Genomic DNA, 25,349 nt, shown 5'->3' with positions numbered 1-25,349 from the left:
AGACATGTTTGTACAAGGAAGAATGTATTGTTTACTAGGGATACAACACACCGATTCAATAATCCAGAGCAGTTAAAATTTAATTTACTTTTGTTTGAATAGAGTGTCTTGGAATTGTCATTTGGTCATTTCTCTATAAGTAAGAGTTTATTGTTTTATATAACTCAAACAAGAATTCATCAAAGCAATACAGACAGGTACTTGACAATTTCCAAAGCTGCAATAGAAATTCGTTCATTCTCACTCTATAGCCTCGAATAGAGAAAAAAACATCAGTGAACAAGAAACGACTATTACCATACGAATATAGTTGCAATTGATACTTATTTTGAAATGACGAGTTCCTCAAATTCAGTAAGTTTACAACTAGAAGCCATAGAAAAAAATATCTCCGCATACATGAGTGGAATGGAAAACTTGTTTTTTCATTATAAGTGTTTGTCAAAGACAATAAAATACTATCATAAATAATGATGACCTGTGAATTATTCTGCACTCCTCTTAACACATGCACTATCTATTCTATTACACTTCCTTTCAGATTTCAGAGCCTATGTTTTCAGTATTATCTGCACTAGAAAAATGGGCAGTCGATGATTGTTGGTTTTGAAACACTTACTCGATGATGATGAATTGCTTTATGCCATAAGTAGGCCTACTTGCTTCAATAGAAGACTTTATGCCATAAGTACTTGCTTCAATAGAATAGTTACAAATAATACTCTTGAGACTGCAACAAGTGTCCTCACAAATAAGGGATGAAAATGAAAGCACCTCAATCACATCTGATCTAGCCTCGAGTGGTTACGTCACACAGAAGAAGTATCGCGTGAGGTTTGTTGTGCAAGTACAAAGCACAGCAGCAACTAAGAAGGCAGCGGAAATTGGCATTTATACAGGCAGAAATTGGCAATAGACGACTCGCAGAATGCACAGCCGAGAATGAGGCCTTTGGTCGCGCGCTACACATTCAATAAGAGAAGCAGAAACTAAGTAACAATTGATTCGACCATTGCCGAATGTGGTGGCGTGACACCGTTCACGATATACGGCGGCGGCACGGTAGCCGATTGACTTGTTACGCCGCCACTAGTCAAACTTGACCGCTTGCCAACTTAGCCAATAAAACTGTTCTGATAACAAATAGATGACAAAAATAATCTACGTACAACATCTACAACGCGAATCAATGCAGACGAATATGATTGATATCTCTGATGAGTAGGATAAAACGTTTGTTGAAGAGTGGTAATATTTAGAGACAGTTTTAGGATATCATAAAAAATACTTTGGGGTACAACGGTGAAAATATGATTGAACATAAAAAACGTTGATGAATCAGTGATGTGATCTACAACTGTTTATTATACTGACCACGGAAAAATTTGTATTAATTTGAATTGGAAATAATATAACGATACAGTATAATAGAATTTATTCCTTGGACGAATGACTGTATAAAGATGAAGAGCTTACAAGATGATGGCCATCACCTGTACACTTATGAAGTTATCAAGTTATGATAAAATTCTTTATTGAATGACTCATTGATTGTGAGAAGCTGGTTAGAGTACTATACACATTTCAAAACAAGACCATTCCGGAAGAAATGAGAATATTTCGACGAATCTCTAAAAAAACGTTTTGTCATCTCATTTCTCATCTTCAGTAGCCTATTACTTATGCTTTGTTTGAGAATTAAGCAGCTCATAAAATAGCTGATAAGTATTTCACCTCTTGTGTAACGCTTCTTGACTCTTGACTATTCATTCTTCTCAGCTCATCTCCAAAACTGATTAACAAACTGTGTGCAAAGACAAAAAATATCACATTGAGTAAGTTTCAAGAAACGAACAAAATAGTTCACATCTCAATTTATAAAACTAATAATTTAGAAAATGCACCGTACTGGTATCAAAATCTATCTAAATGTCAACTCTAGAAGATCTAAAGCAACTAATATTAAAACAAATTCATTAATTGACCGAGCGAAGTGAGGTCTAAGATTCAAGTCGACGGTTTGGCATTTCTCTTAATGTTTATAAGTTTATAAGTTGCGCATTTACGGCGAAACGCGGTAATAGATTTTCATGAAATTTGACAGGTATGTTCCTTTTTTAATTGCGCGTCGACGTATATACAAGGTTTTTGGAAATTTTGCATTTCAAGGATAATATAAAAGGAAAAAGGTGCCTCCTTCATACGCCAATATTAGAGTGAAAATCAGACTATTCATCATAAATCAGCTGACAAGTGATTACACAGATGTGTGGAGAAGCCAGTCTATTGCTGTATTTCCATAAGGTCTATAGTTTCAATCAGGTACTTGTGGATGAGAATACTGCGTGAGGTCCACTGTTCACAGAACTATTAGTAAATCAGCTGTCGAGTGGATTATAAAACGCATGCAATTCAATATCTCAATGTAACTTGGTAAAAAATCAGCAGCTGTGTAGACTATAAATTGCATGCCTCATTGAATGCAATTTTTATGCACTATTGAATAGGATGCAAAGAACTTATAACAGCTTGTCTGGGCGCCTAGATTCAAATTCAAATTCAAATTTATTCACTCGAAATTCATACAAAATATTAACAAAAGTATAACACGACAAGTTACAAGTGAACAAGATACTACTCACAAAAAGTACAGTATGTTACTGGACTTTGTCCGCTAATAGGAGTCAGATACAAAGTGTTATAAGTAAGATTATTTATTTTATAAATTGATATAGTTTAAGATTTAGTAGGTCTAGGAAAAGGAGTTGGGAAGAAGAGAGATTTAGAATTTAAGTATGATGTAATGAAGATGAAATGAAGATGTCTTCTGGTTTTCTCGCGCTATATTCCGGAAAGCGTTATATGATAATTAAATCTTGTGTAAGCATGGTCTGATCAAATAAATAGTTGGTGTATCAGTGTGGATGTGCATATGGTTTGGGACGTCGTTCCGTTATAAATATTATTTATTCTATTAATAAAATTCTTGTTCATTATTTGTTATTATATTCTTTAATTTTTATAAATTTTGAATTCCCAATTTGTTTTATTTTTACTTTTTTCATAAGTATTTGAAATCTTTGTATTTTTCATTTTTGAATTAGGTAGTGTTTTTGTTGTTTGTATTATTTATTATTGCATAAGTTCGTATTATTTTTTTTTGAAATGTATTAGTTTAGATGATACGGTAGAAATGTAATTGAAGGAATAATTGATCAAGCATTGAAGCTGGAAATTGTTACACCAGTTTTTAATGAATTCAAAATAGTGAATCAAACAGAAAATCCTTTTATGCTGGAAGCTTTGTAGAGAAAATAAACACTGAATAATAATTATTTATTTAATCATAATAACTTACAATCTAGATTTAGCAATCTTGGAATCACAATACATAGAACAGCAAAAACGTTCCGAAGTGAGAATGATCACAGGAAATTCAATCAGTCCATCATTTTTGTCAACGATTGAACACTTTCAAAAATTTTAATCGAAGCGACATAATACTCCGATCAATCTACATAAACACAATGGTTAGTGAAAATGTTCACAGAAACGTTGACAGTATTTCTGGATCGGAAACGAAATTAACAATCGAACAGTTACACAACACAAAACTACTCGTCAAAGAAAGCCGAATCACTGCTTGTGACAATTTTTGTAAATATGACCCGGATCACTTATAACTTCAACTTCAATTTAAAACACATTATTAGGGAATAGCTCTGATAAACTTATGGAGAATTAAAAGAGTGAGCAAAAGACGGACTAGTAGAGTAGGTACGCACAACTGAGCGCAAAAACTGTCGTTCCAGTGGAACCCAGCAAATCGCCTGGTTTTTGAAAGTGAAACCGAATTTCACCAGCATGTACACGTAATCTTAAAACGATTCTAGCGTTAGAAACCGGTTGCCTTTCGTCGTCGTAATTCCTCTTGGATAAGGAGCATAAGTAGCTGTTAAAATGCGCTCTTGGTATTCGTGTTTCCAGGATGAACGGATGGATAGATTATAGACGGGGGACAACAACATCTAAATTAGTCCGTCGCTGTAATTGCTTATCTTCAAAAAATTCTAGATTCGATAGTTAAATTCTCTCAAATGTATGAGAAGCAAATGTACTGTGACTTAATTTCCTGTCAAAACGACATCTATAGAAGCTAATGCCGCCTGTTAGGCTGGCTACTAACGACAGGACATACAAGATGAACATGTGTGCACACACATGTTTATCATGCACACACACACACATGTTCATCATGCATGTCCTGTCTTTAGTGGCCAACCTTAGGCGATTAACGACAGATTTTAAACTGTGCTGATAATATTTTCATTACTTTTATTGAAATCAATCTTGATCAATGAACATAATGAATAACTCCTGTACATTTAAAACAACTATCAACCATCTTAATACAGTAGTATGAATTTCCAAGGCCAAGCGGTACTCGTTTTAATATTATTATTATCCACTTTTAAAACTTCGAACCATTGAGAAAAGCGTTCCATTAAACGATGGAAAGGAACAATAATGTTATTTAATATTCGTAATCAAGTCCAAAATAATATTTTTAACTACTCAGCGATAAACCATCTTCAAGTATTTTTTTCAAATTGACTTGACATTAATGTCCGAAACATGTTGTGATAAAATAATTTAAAAGGGTACTGAGATTTATATTCTATTTATATTATGAGTAGCCCTAAAGAAAAAAGACAATTCAATACAGTTTATATCACTGAAAAACTGTTAATTTATTATAAATGATTATTTATTTATAAAATTGAAAAGTATATAGCCTACAATCCAGTTTATGTTTAATCTTTCCAAATACGGTAAGGTACTTCCAGTAATGCCATGAAAAGACGGGGGACGTAAATCTATTTCTTATTGATCTGCTGTAAATTGTCACCTACTGTACTATTATTGAGCTCTGAGAGTTCTCAACAATAATATCCATCAAGCAATTTACCGTGCGGTCACATGGTTTATTCAATTTAAGGATCCCCGTCATTCAACTAGCTGTTCAAATTCAATTTGATAAACATGTAATCAAACTATTAAAAACGTTGAAGTAATTGGCAGCATGATATCTCAAAGACAGTAATGACAATAGTCTAATAACATGGCGCGATATCATTGCGTTGAATGCTGAGAAAGAAGGTAGGCCGACTAAGGACATTGAAGTTTATCGTTTTTTTCTACCTCGTGGCAAATCCTAATTCTACAATCAACATCTTATAAATAGAGAGAGGAATTGTCCTAAAACGTACGGGATAGGAAATACACGATTGACTCATTATCACGAATGAACTGAATAACTTGCCAATGAAAAGGATGATTATAGGCCGATTTTCATTCTTATGAATTTCAAGTAAATAATTAGAACAAATTTATCTAATTTGTTATTCAAAGTTTATAAATCAATAAAATCCTAACCAAAGAGAGATTTTTCCAAGTGATTCCGTACGTAATTGGTAGCACGCATGACTCATGAACGAAAGGTTGGTGGTTCAAGAACAATCAAACTTTTTGTTAAACAATTTTTGTTCCTGGAAAATTTTGAGTCTTGATGAAGATTAGATTATCCACGTAATTTTAACAAAATAATGGATAATTTTTCTATTTTTTGATGTTTTCTAGAATGAGAAGATTGAATTTTACAACACAAAATTTTCCACGGTGCATAGCACGGGTAAGCTGCTAGTATACAATATTTTCTAATTGTAAAACTGGGAGCTTCATTGAAAAGTATTGAAATGTTTTAATGAAGTCTGCAGTACGAATGATTATTGAGAAAATGTACAATATTGTTCCCATTACAAATAATTTGGAAATAAAACAAGGACGGCAGAGGAATAGGATTACAAAATGTAATTTCCACAAAAGCTATTGATCCAAAAAATAATTACAATCCATGAATATTATAAATTAGTCTGGAATAGTGATTTGGATTCCATCAACAAAGTCAGGGATGTATGTGGGCATCATAAGAAAACAAATATTTTTGCAAGCTCATCTAACAATTGATAGCTTAACCTTACAAGGATTCGTAGTACAAGAGATCCATTAATGATGAGATGATTAGAAAATGATGAGCATGGAAAATACAGATAAAGATGTACAATATTTGAATACTGGTACAATGAATTAATAAATGTGAGAAGATAAGTTGCCAAAAAATGAAAAAAATAATAAAAAACTACTCAAGAGCTTCAGGATATTGAAGATGGATCACAATGATTGGCAGGTGAGCATTTACATGTTAATATTTTGTATCCTTATTATTACGTAAATATCAGCTATAATTAACACGTCGACTTCACAATGGAAAATGGAAAAAAAATTAAAAGATTACATGTAAAAATTTGACACAAAGTTAGTAAAAATTGTTGATCTGTTTTGACTTAATCTGTCTCAATTCACCATAAATAGGTACCTACAATTTTACATCACGATATCTGCTATTATTTATATGGGAACGCGCCAACTAGTCTCCCCGACAGTAAAGCTCCTTTTAAAACCACATTCGAGGGATTTACTGACGGCGTCAACTGAGCTCCTGAGAGAGGAGCTATACTGACGGGGAGACTAGTTGTCGTCAGCGACCGAGGAGCTTAGTTGTCGTCTACGGTCTCGACAACTAGTCCCCTCTGAACCAGTAGGGATTTACTGTCGGGGAGACTAGTTGACGCTAGCGTGTAAGGAGCTTGTTTGTTGTCACCGAACCCGACAACCAAGCTCCTCGCACGAAACTATTTTGTGAAAAATCACTATAAGGAAATTATTGTTGATGTGAAAAATTAGAAATTGATTTCCTGAAAAATTTACTTTTATGGACTTAGTGGATTTCCCTTGTATGCCCATAATCATATGATTCCACATGTCAGCTGATTGATTACGAATAATTCTATAGCAATGGTTTACAAAACATCCCACGCCGTGCGTTGCTTTTTGTGGATTAGCGTGGGTATACTTTGCGGCGGGCCTTAGGACTCGCTGCCACACAACCCTTAAAATTTCAGATTAGAAGAAAATCAAGATCATCTTTGATCAATCATAATTAATCAAAAGAATATAGTTACAAAGTAATGAATAGTTATTCGAAAGAGAACAGTGACAAATCAGTTATTCAAAAGAGAACAGTGACAAATCAATGTAGAATTATTCCTACAATTCACATTATGGTACTTGGAAAAACAAGAATATAAGAGTATGAAGTTTCAATCTGAAGTTTTGAATGCAATAAGTTGAAGACTAAACAGTAGATCAGAGTTTTGCTTGATGATTTTATATTATATTCTATGCATACATTCAGGAATCACTTGCAAGACATACAAACTCATTCTGAAACTGCTTGCCAATTCAATAAGGAAGATTTCCAAGTCAGTTGAATCCGGAAAGAGAAATAGTTTATTTTTTAATTTAATGTGTGCAGTGATAGAAGTGACAACTCCAACAAGCTTTTCTTCTAATTATCGAATTCATAGAATGTGTACAACAGTATCTGTGATTGTACTACTTCCCCGCCCGCTTCAAGCTGGTTTCAATGTTCAATAGGGTATTAGCTGTCGGGGAGACTAGTTGTCGGGTAAGATCAGACCCCTCATAGGCCTATACAGCAGGGGATTTACTGTCGGGGAGACTAGATGTTGTGTGCGTGTGAGGAGCTTAGTTGTCGCCGACAACAAGGCTCCTTCGTTCTAGTAGGGGATTTACTGTCGGGGAGACAAGTTGACGGCAATGGTATATTTTGCCAGGGGATTTACTGACGCCTGTAATCAAAATAGCGAGGAGACTAGTTGTTGGAGAGACAGGTTGGCGGCGACCCATTTATATGATGCCATTCTAACACTTACTAATATTCAAGCTCTACCTTCTACTAATCAAAGTTAACTATCGATTTTCAATGTTGACTATTCACAACAACTAGACCCAAGTTAAACTGCTTTTAAAACTCTAAAAATATATCTCAGATGCATTACATAATGCTCTTTCTAGAATAATGTAAATTCAGTATTTGGAATAAAGATAATAGTTGAAGTAGACTTTGGCATTTTGCATTTTAGTTGGATAATAGAGAAATCAATAATGCAAGATTCACGACCACTTTCAACACAAAAGGAATGTGTAGTAACAAAGGAACAAAGAGATAATACTACACTAGAACTAGCCATGAGTAGAAGAATGTAAAGCGTGAATAATTGGCTAGTCGTAACCGACAAGAGTGGACATAGTAAATTTAATAATTCAAAAATATTCATAACAAACATTTTAATTTTATAAAAAACCTACAACTCGTTTAATAGTTTTTCTGGAACAAATATGTCGATCTAAATTTGTTTATACTGTGAGAAAATGAATTCGATTCTTAATAAAACAATCAATATATTGATTGAAATATAAAACAATCAATAGATTATATCAGGGATAATTATTGTTGAAGCTAAGTTCCAATCGAACCAATTGTCCAACTCCTAGTTGGAGTTATTGATTTGGCAAGTTTGGAGATGAATCCTAATAGAAGCAGTTGATGAAAAGGAGGTTGGCCTCTTGCTAATTGGGTCAAATCCCTATACACGTTTACACGGTGTCCTCAGTAACTTATTACATCGAGGCTACAGAGCCTACAGCAGAAGCAACATTATGAAGAACTGGTAGAACCGGGGAGCCGTCAAGTCAGATTAGTTTTCTCATAATGAGCGCGGAGTGCAGTGCAGGTGCAGGTGCAGTAGTCAACACGTGCTCTTGTTTTGTTTACAGCGTTCCTGTCATTCACAGTGCTCCAACACTCGCAAATTTAGAATTTATTGAATTTATTAAATAGTTTCTTTGACAGAAAATAGTACTTGAAGAAATAAATTTTCAAAATATACAATGATTACTAGAAAGTAAGAACTTTTATTGGAAATGTAAATTTATATTACATCTTAAATACCAACAAATATACAATAATAGTCTCGTCATATTTATTACTGAGAGCAATCAACAATTTATGAAAAATTAATAATAGAGAATAGATAATATTCTACAGCATTCGCTCTATCTCTCGCTAACGTTTTTCAGTAGGTTTTCATATACAGTAGTTTAAACACAACCACTATGTAAAGTAGTGTACAGCTAGCAGAATTTTATTGAAAACTTCACAAATAAGACCATTTTTTAACAATGATAAGATGTGCAACGCAAATAAATTCAGTATAAACAGCAAAAAACGAGAATTAGTTCTTAGAGAAAACGGAAAACAAGGTCTTTCAATACTAAAAGATAAGTTAGTAATAAAACAATAATAAGGAAGACTTTAATTTAGTGAAGATTCTTCAATTTGGGAACTATATAGATTAAAAGTCACTAACTAAAGAAGCTAACAAAACAAAAATAGCCTGAATGAGGAACAAACCATCAAATGACACAAAAGTAACCAACCATCGAATGAGGCAGAACGAAAATGTAATCTTTACCAGGAACTATGATATCCGGTCAGTGTCCACAGTCCACAAGAACAACACCTGACACAAACCAATAACTGAACAACACTATACTTGCTACAGAACAGAACTGCTACACGGATGTGTGTCAAAGTCGTTCGGTCAAGATCGGAGCCGCGTCCCGGGTTCCCCCTTCCATGATTTCGGCCCGCGAAGGCACGCGACTTACATTTCAAATAACTTGTAAACTCACGCTACACGCATGCACAAACGTTTCATAACAGCGCGCACTTAGCTAGTCATGACGTGTGCCGGCAAAACCAAACACATTTCAAAATAGCGCAGGCGAATGTGAATAAGTTGAGAAAAACAACTTCGGACATGAAATTGTTTTGAAAAATAGAGCACGGCAAAACAGGATGTTGGAAAATATATAAATGGCTAAATCATCAAATTCTAGAATAAAACTTTTTAGAGTCGTGACAACAAAAGACCACGTATATTATTATTGTTATTGATTATTAGTCCAGTCACTACATACATTCTTCTTATACAAGAGAAGTCCAGAATCAATTTCTTCATGCAAAATTTCCTTGTGCTAGATACAGAGTGGCCCAAAAACCATGAATTTTCGGCTCATTTTCCAGTTTTCAGCTATTTCTGTCAAATCTCGTAATTGGACAGGAAAATTTGCTCTTGCCTTTTATTTAGATTATAAAATTATGAATAAAATGAGAATATTCGGAACTCTCTATCTCTAATGAATACTGAGTTATGATTTTTCAAAAATGAGTGAAATTTGAAGAAAAAAATCCATTTTGATGAATTTTAGTTTTTGATCAACAATATCTTCCGATTTTTACCATTTAGATGTATAATTCAAAATCCCTCTGGGCGTATTTTTGTGCTCTACAATCTGAAATCAGGTAGAGCGCTCTATCTCATATAGATTTCCAGGTACACCTGACAACAATGCTCCTTGCATTGTGAAAAACACCTAATTTTCAGCTTCAACCATCATCACCAACTACATTGCCCTCACATTGATATTTCACACAATGACATGAGTTCATGAGATTATGTTCTACAAGAATCAACCGTTAGATGGACTTCATTTCAGTATTTCCTAGTGGAGAGGCGCGCTTAAGGACACCTCAAGGATCAAAATTTCAAAGCCTTATAACTTTTGACACAATGCTCAGATTTCATCGTACTACACATCATTCTTCTCGGCTCGTTAAGGCGGTCCAAAATCATGCATCATAAGTCAAATTCGGTCGAAAAATTGAAAATTTATTGTTGAGTGTACTTGAACCCATATTCCAATACACAAAAAATGGCCAAGTTCTACATTCAAAGCTATGTATATCGGTAACCACTTATTGTAAAAATCATTACTAGATCTTTAAATGTACAATAGTTTTCTCTTTCATCTGCTGTAAACGATTAATGAAAAAATATGTTCGTGAACTGAGATTTGATTGTTGAAAAAAAATCCGGAAATTGTAAATATTTTTCTCAAATTAACGGTTTTGGCTGTTCTATGATAGGGAAAAGTGATTCAAGATGGATTTTAGGCAATTGAGCTCGTAGAGGATGAATCAATTTGGGATCAATCGTGAGTTTATATGATGTATCAGACTCGTTTTAGAAACTCTTGATCAACAGTAAAATCATGAAAAAAATGTGAAAATTGAAATCGCCATTTTTGAAATCTTCGTAACTCTCGAATTGTATTGGAATCGAAAGTATTATTTATTGGAGTGGGTAGAGGGGGACAATTTTCACATCCTCACTAGATATGGAAATTTTATCAGAAGTATTTCACAAGACATACAGCTTTGAATATAGAAATTGGCCATTTTTGTGTATTGGAATAGGCTCAAGTACACTCAACAATAAATTTTCCATTTTTCAACCAAATTTGACTTATGATGCATGATTTTGGACCGCCTTGACGAGCCGAGGAGAATGATGTGTAAAATTCATCAAAATTGATTTTTTTCTTCAAATTTCACTCATTTTTGAAACATCATAACTTAGTACTCATTGGAGATAGAGAGTTACGAATAATATCATTTTATTCATAATTTTATAATCTAAAAAAAGGCAAGAGCGAATTTTCCTTTCCGATTACGAGATTTGGCAGAAATAGCTGAAAACTGGAAAATGAGCCGAAAATACAAGGTTTTTGGGCCACCCTGTATCTAGCACAAGGAAATTTTGCATGAAGAAATTGGTTCTGGACTTCTCTTATGTACCCAAATAATATATTAGGAAATCAGAACTACAATATAAATTGCAAGCACACCCCCTTTTTTATGTCTATATTGACTGGACTATATGTAATACCTTGTGTCATTGAAAAAAAAATTTTTTTTTAATAAAATTGAAATTGATTAAAATGAAAATGTTCACCCCTGGGAAAAGAATATTACTGACACATACTCAATATTACTAGCTCAAGAAATAATCGACTATGAAGAAGAAAGTATTGAAAAAATAAACTAGGCATATTAATTTTTCAATGATTTTCAACTTTGACGTCTTTCATTTGGTTCAAAATTGTTTCTATTCCAGTATTTGAATCTTCAGTCCAATGATAGATATCATTCTTACATCTCGAAAATCTAGATTGAATTGTAAATATATTTCTGGATAGATTCCTACAATTTTTAATAATAAATAGAAGTTCAAAGCTTATTTCTGCGGATAAAATTTCATTCTACAATTTGAAGCATTTATTAATTTGCAGATTGACAGACTCACTGACTGACGCACGACAATGTAAATGTACAACCCCACATGTCTGGACAGTCCCACACAAGGTGGGCTGGCTTAGCTTCCGTCGCTCATAGATGCGTTCTGCCATCCTTTATGAAAAAAAAGTTTTGCAAACTTTACCTTCACTTACCCCCACTATAACTAGCAGGCAAGGATTTTATACTACTGTAAGCATTTAAAAAAAACTGAATGGGGAAAAAATGGCAAGGCAAAAACTGGCAAAATGACATTTAAAAAAAAACTTAATGGAAGAAAGAAATGGCAAGGCAAGAACCACAAGAACAGAATTACTAAATGACTATAATATAATTGATGATTAACTAATAGCAAAATAAGTTTTCACTTAGTTGAAAGATGCAATCAAAATAGAAATTTGTAGAGCGATTTTATCAGTGCCAATAATTGTGACATTGAACTTCTACTTTGAGCATCAACAAGCAATATACGATACGCTGAAAGTAAGCTTACAAATAATATTTTATAACAGCTAATAACAACTGATAAGACAAAAATAGATTAATTTTCCACCTCCAAGACCTCTTACATAATTTTTGAGTATAAAAACTTGTTTATAATACTTGATTGATTATACAAGGTTGAAATTCAATGTTTTAACCTTGAATTCGATAGTTCTATTTCATAAAATTTTTCATCTGAGAGATATATATAAAATATAATATAAAATTGTAACTATATAAAATTATAACTTGAGCAAAACCATACAATATCTAATGCATTATCGTTAATCTATGGTGAAACTTTGTAGACAGTTAACTTGAACTGAAAGGAATATCTTTGGAGTGATGAACTTCTGCTTATCTTATCATCCGGACACAATATTTCATCCCCCTGGTACGTAGACAAATCGAAATAAATAACATTTTGGTCTATGAATACACATGAATAGGAATACACCTACAAGCTTCACGGGTTTAGAATAGAATAAACCAACAGGAATGCAGAATGGGATGAGCAATCAACATGAACAATCACAAGTTATTACTATTCAAGGTAATATAATTCATATGGTTTAGGAATTTCAATCATCGGAAATGACGAGAGTAAAAATATATTTAATTTTTGTACCAGTATTAATTTCAAAAACCACATAATTACATAAGATGAGCATATCACAGGTTACTGGTATTGGGACAAATTAATAGTTTTAAAGTGAAAGCAAAGGATTACCGCTCTGGAGCTACAGTTCTAGTGACATCAACTAATTCCTATCTGGGAAGCATTCGTCTAATACTACAGTAAAAAATAATAATACATTAATTTGCATTACAAGAACAGGATCTATGGCCGAGCTTACCTTTCACTGAAAATCCAGCATAAAAGACCACCAAAAACAGCTAGTTCTAAGAATCCAGTCATTATTTAATTGAAGCACGCACTTAACTGTCACTTAGGTTCGTATAGATAGTTTCTTAAATTTTGGATTGATAAGCATCAAAAGCAATTGAAAACTATGTTTAAATGGATATGTTTTCCGATCTGCATTTCTTTTCTGTTGAAGAATAGTTGAGTTAATTGAGTGTAGATTTCAAATAAGTAATGAATAAAGAATACAAAACATGAATAATTGGTTTCCACTTCAAAGCTTGACTATCTTAATATGCAATACGTCTTACGAAGCATTTGACAGATTTTTCACATTATTTAATAAGGGAAAGTATTTATGTACAGGACATGATAAGGCCTATATTCATGAACTAAACAAACTATAAAAGGGCTTGATTCGCATCCTCTAGGTAACCTCCTGATAAATTAAAGAATTGATTCTTTAATAGGAAGCTGAACATCAGGTCTTGGAAGATAATTGTTTACTATTCTAGATCAAGCTAAAATAACTTGTTAATAAATGGTAGATTGAAAACAATCCCCCACCTAGTCAAGTACGAACTTTTAGAGATTTGATTTCAAATTAAGTGCAATTTTTTCAAATATTAAATTTTATTGAAACTTCAATTACTAGTTTGTAGAATAGAAAACTGTTTACTTATGTACAACTGTACAAATAAATATTGTTGTAGTAATTCAATGATTGATATTGGTTACTTGGTAGCAGATTCGAGATTGAGAATGTTCATGAGAATGTTTTATTTGCACATAATAGAAATTTTCAACTGGAGTGTTGACAAAAACCATCAATTTTTACATTTTTAAGGAAAAACAATAGCTGACTTGAGAAATGAAGTGAATTGGAAAACCCCAGATTGTGTCATAAACTATGATCAAGCTATTCATTTTGAAGTATTTACTCTACCACAATTTTTGTAAATTTTGGCAAAAGCACAAATTTAATGGCAAAAATATTTTTCAAACGCAATATCTCCAGTATCAATAGAGGAACATTCTATTTGAAAAAATATTTATTGTTGTTTATTCAGTTCCAAACATACAGTCTAGAAATCAATTTTGCAAAACGTGGTAGTATTCTGTGACATAAATAGTCAAATGACCAATTTATAGGAAACTGCTCAATCGTTATTCACACAGTCGTACTTGAAATTCTGACAAAACCCAACAACTATTATAGTGATAAACTGAAAATTCACAAACGTCAACGTTTTTGAATACTAGATGACTTGATCAAGAAAAATAACAGGTTGAATATGCTTGAATGAAAATAATGAGCAGTAAAAAAGAAGCATGAAAAACGTTGAACTTCACTTACGAAGCTGTCTTCTTCAAAACTATGATGGTAAAGATTTATTCTGAATTTAAATGAGAAAAGTATTGATAGCCTACTCAGAACATGAATGTAACATCGTATGTTATAAAAATCTATAATTTAATCCATCTCACGATCTATACACACGAGATTCTAAGCAAAAAATGTTTCAAATTTAGACTAGAGATTTTAAAAAAGGTCTATTGATATAACTTTATAAAGATGAATATTTATTGAAGTTTTTTTGAAGCATCAACTATTTATTGTAAACCTATAGTCCCTAAAATCCTTAAAATATATTTTTAACGACATAATTGAAGCATGATTTGAATGATAAATCACTCAATATGATATTGTATAAGGTCATATCTTCTCTAAGTATTGACATAGAGAGCATAATAGCATAAGAAGATATAACATGGTATAGGGCGTTTATGTTACAAAATTCAACTCAAGCCGTTAATCCTAGTAGTTCTTTTACATGTACTCATTTGTTACGCCAGTAGCCTCTCTTAGTAACAGACAGTAGTCGGCTCAAGTTGACAAAAAATTGGGTTGAAATTTGGAACGTAAACAACCTATACCATTAAATATCTTCATATGCCATCTTTTCTCTACGATATTAGTGAAGGTTGAGAGTGATATTCCCTATTTGAGCTTATAAGGAGTTCAATGATCTTCCTCTTATTTTTACACCCTAGCAGGTAGATGATAATGATGATGATGATGATAACAATCAGTGATAAGAATCCACACTAACTCACACCAACTCACACGATTGAACTATTTTAGAAAGACTGTAAAAAAATGAGAAGTTAGACAGAGCAGACGAGCACTGGTGTCCGAACCACTGAAAGTGGACTACTGAAAGTATTCGGTCATTGCATCAATCTGAGTGTGACATAGACCTTGCGTTGCGATAACCCCGACACGTGATTCCAAGATACCATGCAAAATGATCAACATACTTTTTAAAGGGTGGCACAAGTACTACAATGAACCATCCATCATCACAATGAAGTGGCCGCGCCATTCAATTTTGTAATTACAAATCAATTCAAGGTCAGTAAATTTCTCAGAGTTGACGGATAAACTTTGAACTCTTGTATCACGGATCATCAGCTGCTGTCAGCATGCCCACATAGAGAGCTTTCCTTTCAATGGACTGATCCCTTTTGGAAGTAGAGCAAAGAGCAAATTAGTGATCGAAACTCGAACAGATCGTCTATATCGTCAGATTTGATCCATGATATAATATTCTCAATTATACTGCATTGAAATCAGCTATCATACAGAAACAACTTATACAGAGTGTAATCAGCTATCATAGAAACTTCCTTTTTTCAAGTAAATAAAACTCTTTGTATGAATCATAAAGTATGTATTCATTATTTGTAATGTAGACACATATACAAAGTTTTGTTTCAATTAGTTTTGAATATCAAATCAGGTAGGTGAAGCCCCCATTCTCCATACACTGAGTAAACCGATTTGTGGCGTTTGTCATGACTCCTGACAGCATTGCAGGCGTTATGTTAGCAATTTCTTCCCTGGTCTTCAAATCTTGTAGGGTCCTTCGAGGATTCACATAAACAAGGAATTTCAATAACCCCCATAGAAAAAAATCACAAGGATTCACAAAAAGGGAGATCGGACTGGCCACTCCAAATCGCTCCTCATTGAGATGAGGCGTCCTGGAAAGTGTTCCACCAATTGAAGTCACGTTTACAACACAATTATTGCCATCTTGTATGGATGGAAATGGAGATCATCATAAAGAATTCGTCTGACAGAACAATCGGAAAGTTCAAGAGCAGACGCATGTTTGCGCGCAGAACCCTGTGGTGAGCGCAACATTGAAACTCTACTGTCGCAATGTTCTCAGGTGACCTAATGGCCCGAGGAACTTCATTTCTTTGTCTTGTCGCACTTGTAGTTTGTCTGAACGTAGTGACCCACGTAACAATCGATTTTAGGTCCGGGACAGTAGCCACAGAGGCTAAACTAAAGCGATTTCGAAATGTGCGCTGGGTTGTGATCACAGAACATCCGATCGAAAAATAAGTCTCAACGGCAAATGCACCCTTCTCATTGTTCCAATACATGATGACGACTGAACATGTCGAGAAGAAAACTTTCTGGTCTGACCTCTCTAACGAGACCAAATTTGCTCTACTATGACATCAGCTGACTGAATGGCGTTCACTTGAAAAGGAAGTTTTGCTGCCGCACCAGGTATTTCTTGAAAATTGATAAATATTGAATTAGCCCTTACCAACTCAAAAGGATAGGAATGTTAAATAATCACCCGAAAAGATTTCTTATAATTTCAATCGATTATTAATATTTAATCAAATTGAAATCCGAGGATTAGAAAGATTTTTACTGACATTGTAAACTCTCCGACATTACTCATTTTACTCATTGTAAACTACAGATTTGTACACTAGCATTGCAAATTCGGTACCTATCCACGCTTACACGAATGCAAAATATAATGTCTAATTTTATAGATTAGCAGTTACAGTTTACTGTCAAGGAATTCAACGAGAAATAGAGTCTACTTCAAACATCTTGATTGTAGACAAAAAAGATGCTGCATATCATAAGCTCTAATGAGAGATAGAGAGCACATTTAACTGAATTGTAGATGATTTGATTTGTCTCATTTACGAGCTCACATAATATTTTCTACATAAAATTTCTCTCATTTAGATTTGAGTTGGACAATTATCCTAAAAATTTTTCATTGTGAAAAATCATATTAAATTTACTAGATTTTTCAATTGTTATATGTGCATTTGAACAGCTATCTTACATTTTCATCCGGACTAATGAGAAAATCAATGTGTATCACAGCAATTATTCAGGAGACAAGAACATTAACGGAGTGGTTGACAGTGGAAAACTGAGTAATATTTCATAAATATTGATAATTATGGGATAGAAATGTTATCGTCAAAGTTTAATGAACTCATACATTTTAGGGAATAATCAATATTATAAAATCCTAGCGAGTTTTATTGAACGTAATCAAGGCAGTTATTCGACAACTAAGAGCCGATCATAGTGATTTATTTCCTCCGTGATACAATTAATGCATTATGTATTCGACATTTTAGCTAAAGCCGTGTCCACACTGAACAAATGTTTGACATGCATGTTCGGCAAACATGTTTGTTGAGGAGCTCAGGGACAAACATTTCAAAAAGTTTGCACAATCATTGTTTGTCAAACAAAATATTACTGTTTTTCAAACATTTTCCGTTCTGGCAGCTGTAAAACATAAAACTTGTTCTCCCTACTTACAAATAATGATTGGTAACGCGTCCACACTTGCCCACGGGCAAACATTGTTTGTCAAAAGTAATAAAATTTGCCCAAGTTTCAACAAGCATGTTTGTCAAACATTTGTTCAGTGTGGACACGGCCTAACGTTTCAGCTTGAAGATAAAAATATATCTATGTAAGGGAATATATGGATTTCTAGCTTTATTGTATAATATTATGATCTTTGACGACTGGGTGTTTTTATAAATACATACATTAAACAATATTAATAAACAATAAGTACAAAATCTTTGTATCTTTGCCAATTGGATTGGAACAGTTCAAGCACAGATTGAATAATAGGCCTATTTCATTACTGAACTTTGATCTGAAATTGACGCATTTGAATTCTTAGCGATTACTTATGAAGATAAGAGTAAAGGATTCAATTAAATGAATTATCACCTTGAAAAGTATCGCGCAATTATAACGCAGAAATTGAAATTATCTCAATTTAAATCATTACTGAGAAGACAGCTATAAATCAATGATAAGAGTTAATTTTTATGTTATGTGTTAACTCAATTAAACGAAAAAAGTATCCATCATTTCTGTCTGAATGTTTACTGAAGAGTCGCAATAAGACTAAAGGTGCATTTCTTACATCTGAAAAAATGATTTTTTTATTGCATTATACACTCTTAAACATAACACTTCCATAAGAATCAACCGATTTAAAAATTATTTCCATCATTATCAATTCACTGCATATCATGATAATACACCATCATTAGAAAGATTACGAACAATGTGTTCCAGACCTAGCACAGATTCCTGTTCGTGTATTTGGTGGAGATTGTAGAGTGAAATGGAATTTGAGTTTCTATCGACAAAAATAATTTTATGCAGACAAAATACATACTTATTAGTGAATGGAATTATTGAAACAATGATTGAGAATAGAGCCAATAGAAATAAGCAGCACGATACAATCTAGAGTCGACCCCTAATAGCAACAATATATTTTGAAGAAAGTGTTCAAGATGATATGTGGTTCAGTCTTTGAGGTCACGCCATATTATATTGATGGGATCGATGGAGATGTGAAACATAAGGGATGAAGATAAGTGAAACGGGTAGACTTACTGAGTACGGCAGTTAACCAATCAACGTATAATACTCACTAATATTAGGGCCGGAAAAATTAAAAAAGCATAAAATAAAATTATCTCAATTTAAATCATTACTGAGAAGACAGCTATAAATCAATGATAAGAGTTAATTTTTATGTTATGTGTTAACTCAATTAAACGAAAAAAGTATCCATCATTTCTGTCTGAATGTTTACTGAAGAGTCGCAATAAGACTAAAGGTGCATTTCTTACATCTGAAAAAATGATTTTTTTATTGCATTATACACTCTTAAACATAACACTTCCATAAGAATCAACCGATTTAAAAATTATTTTCATCAATTCACTGCATATCATGATAATACATCATCATTAGAAAGATTACGAACAATGTGTTCCAGACCTAGAACAGATTCCTGTTCGTGTATTTGGTGGAGATTGTAGAGTGAAATGGAATTTGAGTTTCTATCGACAAAAATACTTTTATGCAGACAAAATACATACTTATTAGTGAATGGAATTATTGAAACAATGATTGAGAATAGAGCCAATAGAAATAAGCAGCACGATACAATCTAGAGTCGACCCCTAATAGCAACAATATTTTGAAGAAAGTGTTCAAGATGATATGTGGTTCAGTCTTTGAGGTCACGCCATATTATATTGATGGGATCGATGGAGATGTGAAACATAAGGGATGAAGATAAGTGAAACGGGTAGACTTACTGAGTACGGCAGTTAACCAATCAACGTATAATACTCACTAATATTAGGGCCGGAAAAATTAAAAAAGCATAAAATAAAAGCTTATATAAATTTCTCCTACTCGACACTAAACTTTTTGTAATAAATTTTTAATCACAAATGTTTTTTCTATTAGCAAAACCCATTCAAAAGGTGGAGTCGTTTTATGAAGGAGGTCAGAACCTACAGAGTCAAATGAAGTGAAACAAAAATATAATTACTTTATCAAAATGAGAGATAAAATAGGACAGTCAGAATGATCGGAAATTTTCTTCATTATCACATAAAACTACTTTCCTGCCATAAAACACACAAAAGCTCATCATTTTGAAATCCCAAATAATGTTTAATATTGAATTGAATGATTCATGTGTGAATCAAAAAAACGATTTCATGGTCTACCATGTTAATCAATACAAGCAACACCACACTGTGACTCACTTTCTAAACCAAATAGAGATAACTGAAATTATCACGTTTCCAATACATCTTCGAATGCAATTCCATTTTTCACCTTGAAACAAAGAACAACAAGTTATTTTTGAGAAATATTCATGAGATTAAAGAGGTTTTGAGAGTTCTAAAAAAGATCATTTAACATCATAATAATGAAACAAGCAATGCCTTCCTTATGTAATTCTAAAATCACTTCCTAGATGGTCAGAGCCAACAAAAAAATAGATTTGTACATCATTAAACATCATCCCTTCCATCAATATTCCACTTACTTAGATAACAGAACTCATGTGGGTTTCTGAACGATACTAATATATTAAAAATATTTCTAACAAAGATCGTTTGATTAATTAAACGTCTAAGTATTTTTGGAGTGGGGTATACAATTGCCAGTATTATCTTACAAATTATAATAATTTGGTTCCAAACAACAACTGAAATTCCAAATATTTCATTTGATTTTCAACTCTTTATATAATGCATTTTGAGGATTATTTATGGAGTTATCTCATAAGATAAATATCACAGTAGAAATATGTTAAAAGATAATTCTGGACACAAGAATAATTTCGAAGAACAAGTAAGCCTTAATACTGTCCTGGACTAATTTCTATCACATGCTTACTAGGTGTCCAAGGACATTACGGCAATTCCTTCAGACAGGCTAACTATCTTTAAAGTGATTCAAGAACATCATCAGAATTCAATTTATACAGCTCATCATTATTTGTCGAGTTCTTTTGACGAAAATTATAATTTCGGCTGAGCTTTGCCGTTGAATCCTTTCCACATAAAGAAATGACCCTCATTGAAATAGTTTACTGTACCTACTGTTCTTGAGAAATGAATTTTATTAGGAGGAAGAGGAAGCATTTATGACCTGATGAATATGACCACTCTTTATAAACAAATGTCTGGAAATATGCCAAACGAATCTGCATTCTGATATTCTGCAACTAGGATAATATATTTTAAAAAAATATTATTTTGGAGAATTCAGAATAAAAAATATTAGGCTATATAGAAAAATATAATTGTCACAAATGTACTGTGCGCAAAATAAATTTCCGTACGCGCACAGGAGTATCAAGAAATAAGCAGCTAATATCTAAAAATATTAATGACTTTAGAATTATCTAGGTATCGATTGAAGATCATAATACATAATTGAAGAGGTTTAAACATAAGTTTGATGAAAAATGCTTGCATCACGGATAAGTCCAATACAAGTCAGCTATTGTTATTAGGTGAACTAACATTAGAGATCATGATTTGTTCACAGTTATCTCATTGAATTATTTTTTTTATAAAATATTGAAAGCTTTATATGAATTGAATTTTTATTAATATTTTAAACAATCGATTTAATAATCTTGAATATGATTTTTTCATGAACAGAGTACCGTGTACTAGTCAAGTCCTTGATACATTTTGAAAGTTATAACTGAATTTGCAACTTCATCTGATTCTGATAATAGCTACTGAACTTATTTGGAAATGATATTAATAAAAATTTCTAAGATGATTATTAATGGGTTCGTCTGCTCTTCCAATATCATTTACATAATAAAGTACTTGATTTTGTACAAATTAATATTATTTACGTGGTAGAGTGAACATTATTGTTCAAACTTCACCACGACAACAAATAAAAAAAGTCAAGTCATTTTATTATTGAGTGGCAAAAGATCCCGCATCTCACAAAATTTCCGAACATTTCCCGCACAAACGAAATTCACTTATAATTCCCGGTTTTCCAACCAGTGAACACTCTGAAATAACGAGTTAGGGCCGAAACACACGGGACGTTAAATGAGACCTGTCGGCACGGCACGACAGAACAAGAAGCTCTCCGATTGGCTGATGATTGGGTTGGCGTAACGAGAATCAGCCAATCAGAGAGCTCTCTGTCCTATCGTGCCGTGCCAACTCGTCTGAAAAAACGTCTCGTATGTTTTGGCCCTTCAGCTTGTCAAAATATTCTTGACATTTTCAATAGCAATTTTTTTGGCGATTTACATTGATGGGAACTAAATGCGCATTAGAAAGGATGCAAGCACCCAATAGCTGATGTAACATCCTTTCAAACTCGCCGAAGACTTGCCATGAATACCAATAAGATCAGGAAGTGAATAATCCAAATTGTTCAAGGCATAATTTCTGTATGAGAAGGATATTTGAACTAACCGGACATATAACAAACAATCAAGTTCGTTTACGATGATTGATTATGATTATTTGACAATGAATTTGGTAGTGCGAATATGAGCTGTAAACAAGATGACTTGGGAACTTCAAGTTCCACGTGTATTCGTTTATAATCACCGTTATCAACCTTGATGATGCAATGTTGATAAATTAGTTGACTTGCGCTTCTTTCCATCAATAAGATGAAATTATATTAGGCCTACTTGTTACAATGGAGATAATACATTTTTTTATGTACTATGGAAGTTGTTTAAAATATTGAATATTTGAAATTATAAACAATTCAAACTTTCGCAAAGTTTTTAAATTTCTTACCAACTAATGAATGGATAGTTGCGGTAAGTTTTTGTTAATATATTTGTATGATGCTCTTATTCCGAGTTACAAACATCCTTCAGAATTTTTATTTTTACAACTTTTTGAGTCTTTCATACCTGGACTAACAGTAATTTCAGTTAGTTGGTTGACAGTCTACTATTAGCTCCACTGTAACCAAACCTATTACCGGAACTGAGGTTGCACTTTAAATAGCGGTTGAATAAAACCACGATTTATTTCAATCCCATCTGAAGAAGGCATATAATTTAAAAAGAGCCAGCATTGTCAAGTTTGAATGCTCAATTGATGTGAATTTATGATAGGAAATATAAGATATTTGAAAACACAAAAATAATTCCTATTATTGTTACCCTTAAAGATCAATCCTACAGTATAATATTACGCCATTAACTTATTTGTTTCCCTTGAAAGAAAACTCTGAGCATTATTTCGACATTATTTCATAATAAATCTGGATAGTTCTATGATTTATTTTTATTACTCAAACGTTCTAGCTTGAATTTGATAAGTTGCTTCTAGATGTTTGGAGATTATTACATAATTTGGTTCTTCAAATATTCATGTATGACATTGGTTTGGTTTTTTCTAAATTAGGTTTCGTCAAAAATTAAAACTGATTCTAAATTTGTTTGATATGAGAATTCTTCATTAGTAATACAACTTTTCTTATTGTTTTCTATTAATTCTCGTCCCCTATCGATTCTAGACATTTCGGGCTTAGATTGTTTTAAATTAGCAGCAAAATATAAGTATAGGATTGATAAAGGAATATTCAACCATGAATGAGAACGTTATCTCTACTCGAATTCAATTGCATATGAATGAAGTTAATTTAATTTAAACGTTCAAAAAGATTACCCTCATCAATTAAACAACAGTCATGCCTAGAAAGCGTTTTCCAAATTAGACAACCAAGCACTATTTATATCACTTGATACATTTCAAAGCTGAGCGAAAATCTAATTTACGTCGATTTCGGATAAGAAAAAGAATAACGATGTAACTTTTTGAAGCACGGGCGCTTATGATTGATAGAGGAATATTCAACCATGATTAAGTACGTTATCTTTCTTAGTATTTAATTGCATATAAAGTTAATTTAATTGAAAGTTCAAAAAGATTAGCCTCATCAATTAAACAACAGTTACGCCTAGCAAGCGTTTTCCAATTTGGACAATCAAGCATTATTTATATCACTTGATACATTTCCACGATTCAAAGCTAAGCTAGAATCTAATTTACGTCGATTTCGGATAAGAAAAAGAATCACGTTGTAACTATATGAAGCACGGGCGCTGAAGTGAAGCACTGATAAGCCATAATGTTTAGCATGGTGAAGACAGTCGCACTCACAACACATCCACCAACCAACACGAGACTAGTATAGACTGTCATCGGACAACCAACAATACTGACAGCCCGAGATCTAACGGAGGACTGGTGTAACTAACTACAATAGATGGATGCTCCCAAGCTCATAAGTAATAAGCTAATAACACACGAATAAATTACAGCGACGGCTTAACACTGTCTGAGGCGGTCGAAAAATATACAGCAGTACGGAAGGTCGCTTTGATTGGAATAACGAGCCGAATATTCTGGAGAAGCTTCGGGATTTCTTACTTACTTGTTACTTATTCAGTCTTTTCCACAGTCAGAGACCAGGGGATTGTCATTTTTGATCTTGATTAATAATTTTGGATCGATTTTTGAATACTGCACCGTCTTCAGATACTTTACTCACAAGCTAAGAATAAGTGTTTAATATTCAACAATCCGACCTGAACTATATTACTAATAAGTAATCTTTTCTACGTCTGGAAAAATAAATTGAGACTTGGGTTTTCAGTGTAATAGATATCTACGTTCAATATTGTGTAAAATTGAGGGTTCATACGAATTCACGCGTATTTGAGTGAATGTATTCGATGTGAAAACACTTGAAAGTAAGGGATAAAATATCACGGCATTTATTATTCAATTTCAATCAGGTGCGGATCCACTTTTGAACCACTCAAATGCTGCTTTTAATAATAAAAAAAAAACACTTCAAGATTTTTCTGGGTGGAGGTAGTCGAACGGGAGGGTGATTGGGGGGTCAGAACCTCCCGCACAGGTCAGAGGTTAGGGAGGGTAGGATAGTCTATTGTATCTGAAATGTGTTGATAATTTTATGAAATAAACATAAATTAGGAAAAGTTGAAATACTCGCACTCTTGAGATATTGCACTTATGGATGACTCCCTCTCTTAGCTAATGAAGCAATGAGACTCGGGACTCCACCTGTGAAAATTCAGAGTTTCCTGACTTTTC

General features: G+C 33.1%; 1 protein-coding gene across 4 annotated transcripts in view; it reads right to left on the bottom strand.

Moving 5' to 3' along the window:
* LOC111052812 overlaps positions 1 to 24,473 on the bottom strand; it is a 30,700-nt gene extending 6,227 nt beyond the window's left edge. The window contains exons 1-2 of one of the 4 annotated variants that reach the window (XM_039441632.1): positions 23,895 to 24,473; positions 13,525 to 13,719 (exon numbers count right to left, since the gene is read on the bottom strand). In XM_039441632.1, coding sequence (XP_039297566.1) covers positions 13,525 to 13,586 — 62 coding nt within the window. In that variant the 5' untranslated portion in view covers positions 13,587 to 13,719; positions 23,895 to 24,473. Of the gene's footprint in view, positions 1 to 13,524; positions 13,720 to 15,646; positions 15,808 to 23,894 lie in introns of those variants that run through there. The other 3 variants (XM_039441625.1, XM_039441615.1, XM_039441620.1) reach the window with 3 other exon arrangements.
* Between the last annotated feature and the right edge of the window lie 876 nt (positions 24,474 to 25,349).

Source organism: Nilaparvata lugens, chromosome 1, assembly GCF_014356525.2.
Source record: "Nilaparvata lugens isolate BPH chromosome 1, ASM1435652v1, whole genome shotgun sequence".
Classification (NCBI taxonomy): Eukaryota; Metazoa; Arthropoda; class Insecta; order Hemiptera; family Delphacidae; genus Nilaparvata; species Nilaparvata lugens.
This window is presented reverse-complemented; position numbering and strand designations above follow the sequence as displayed.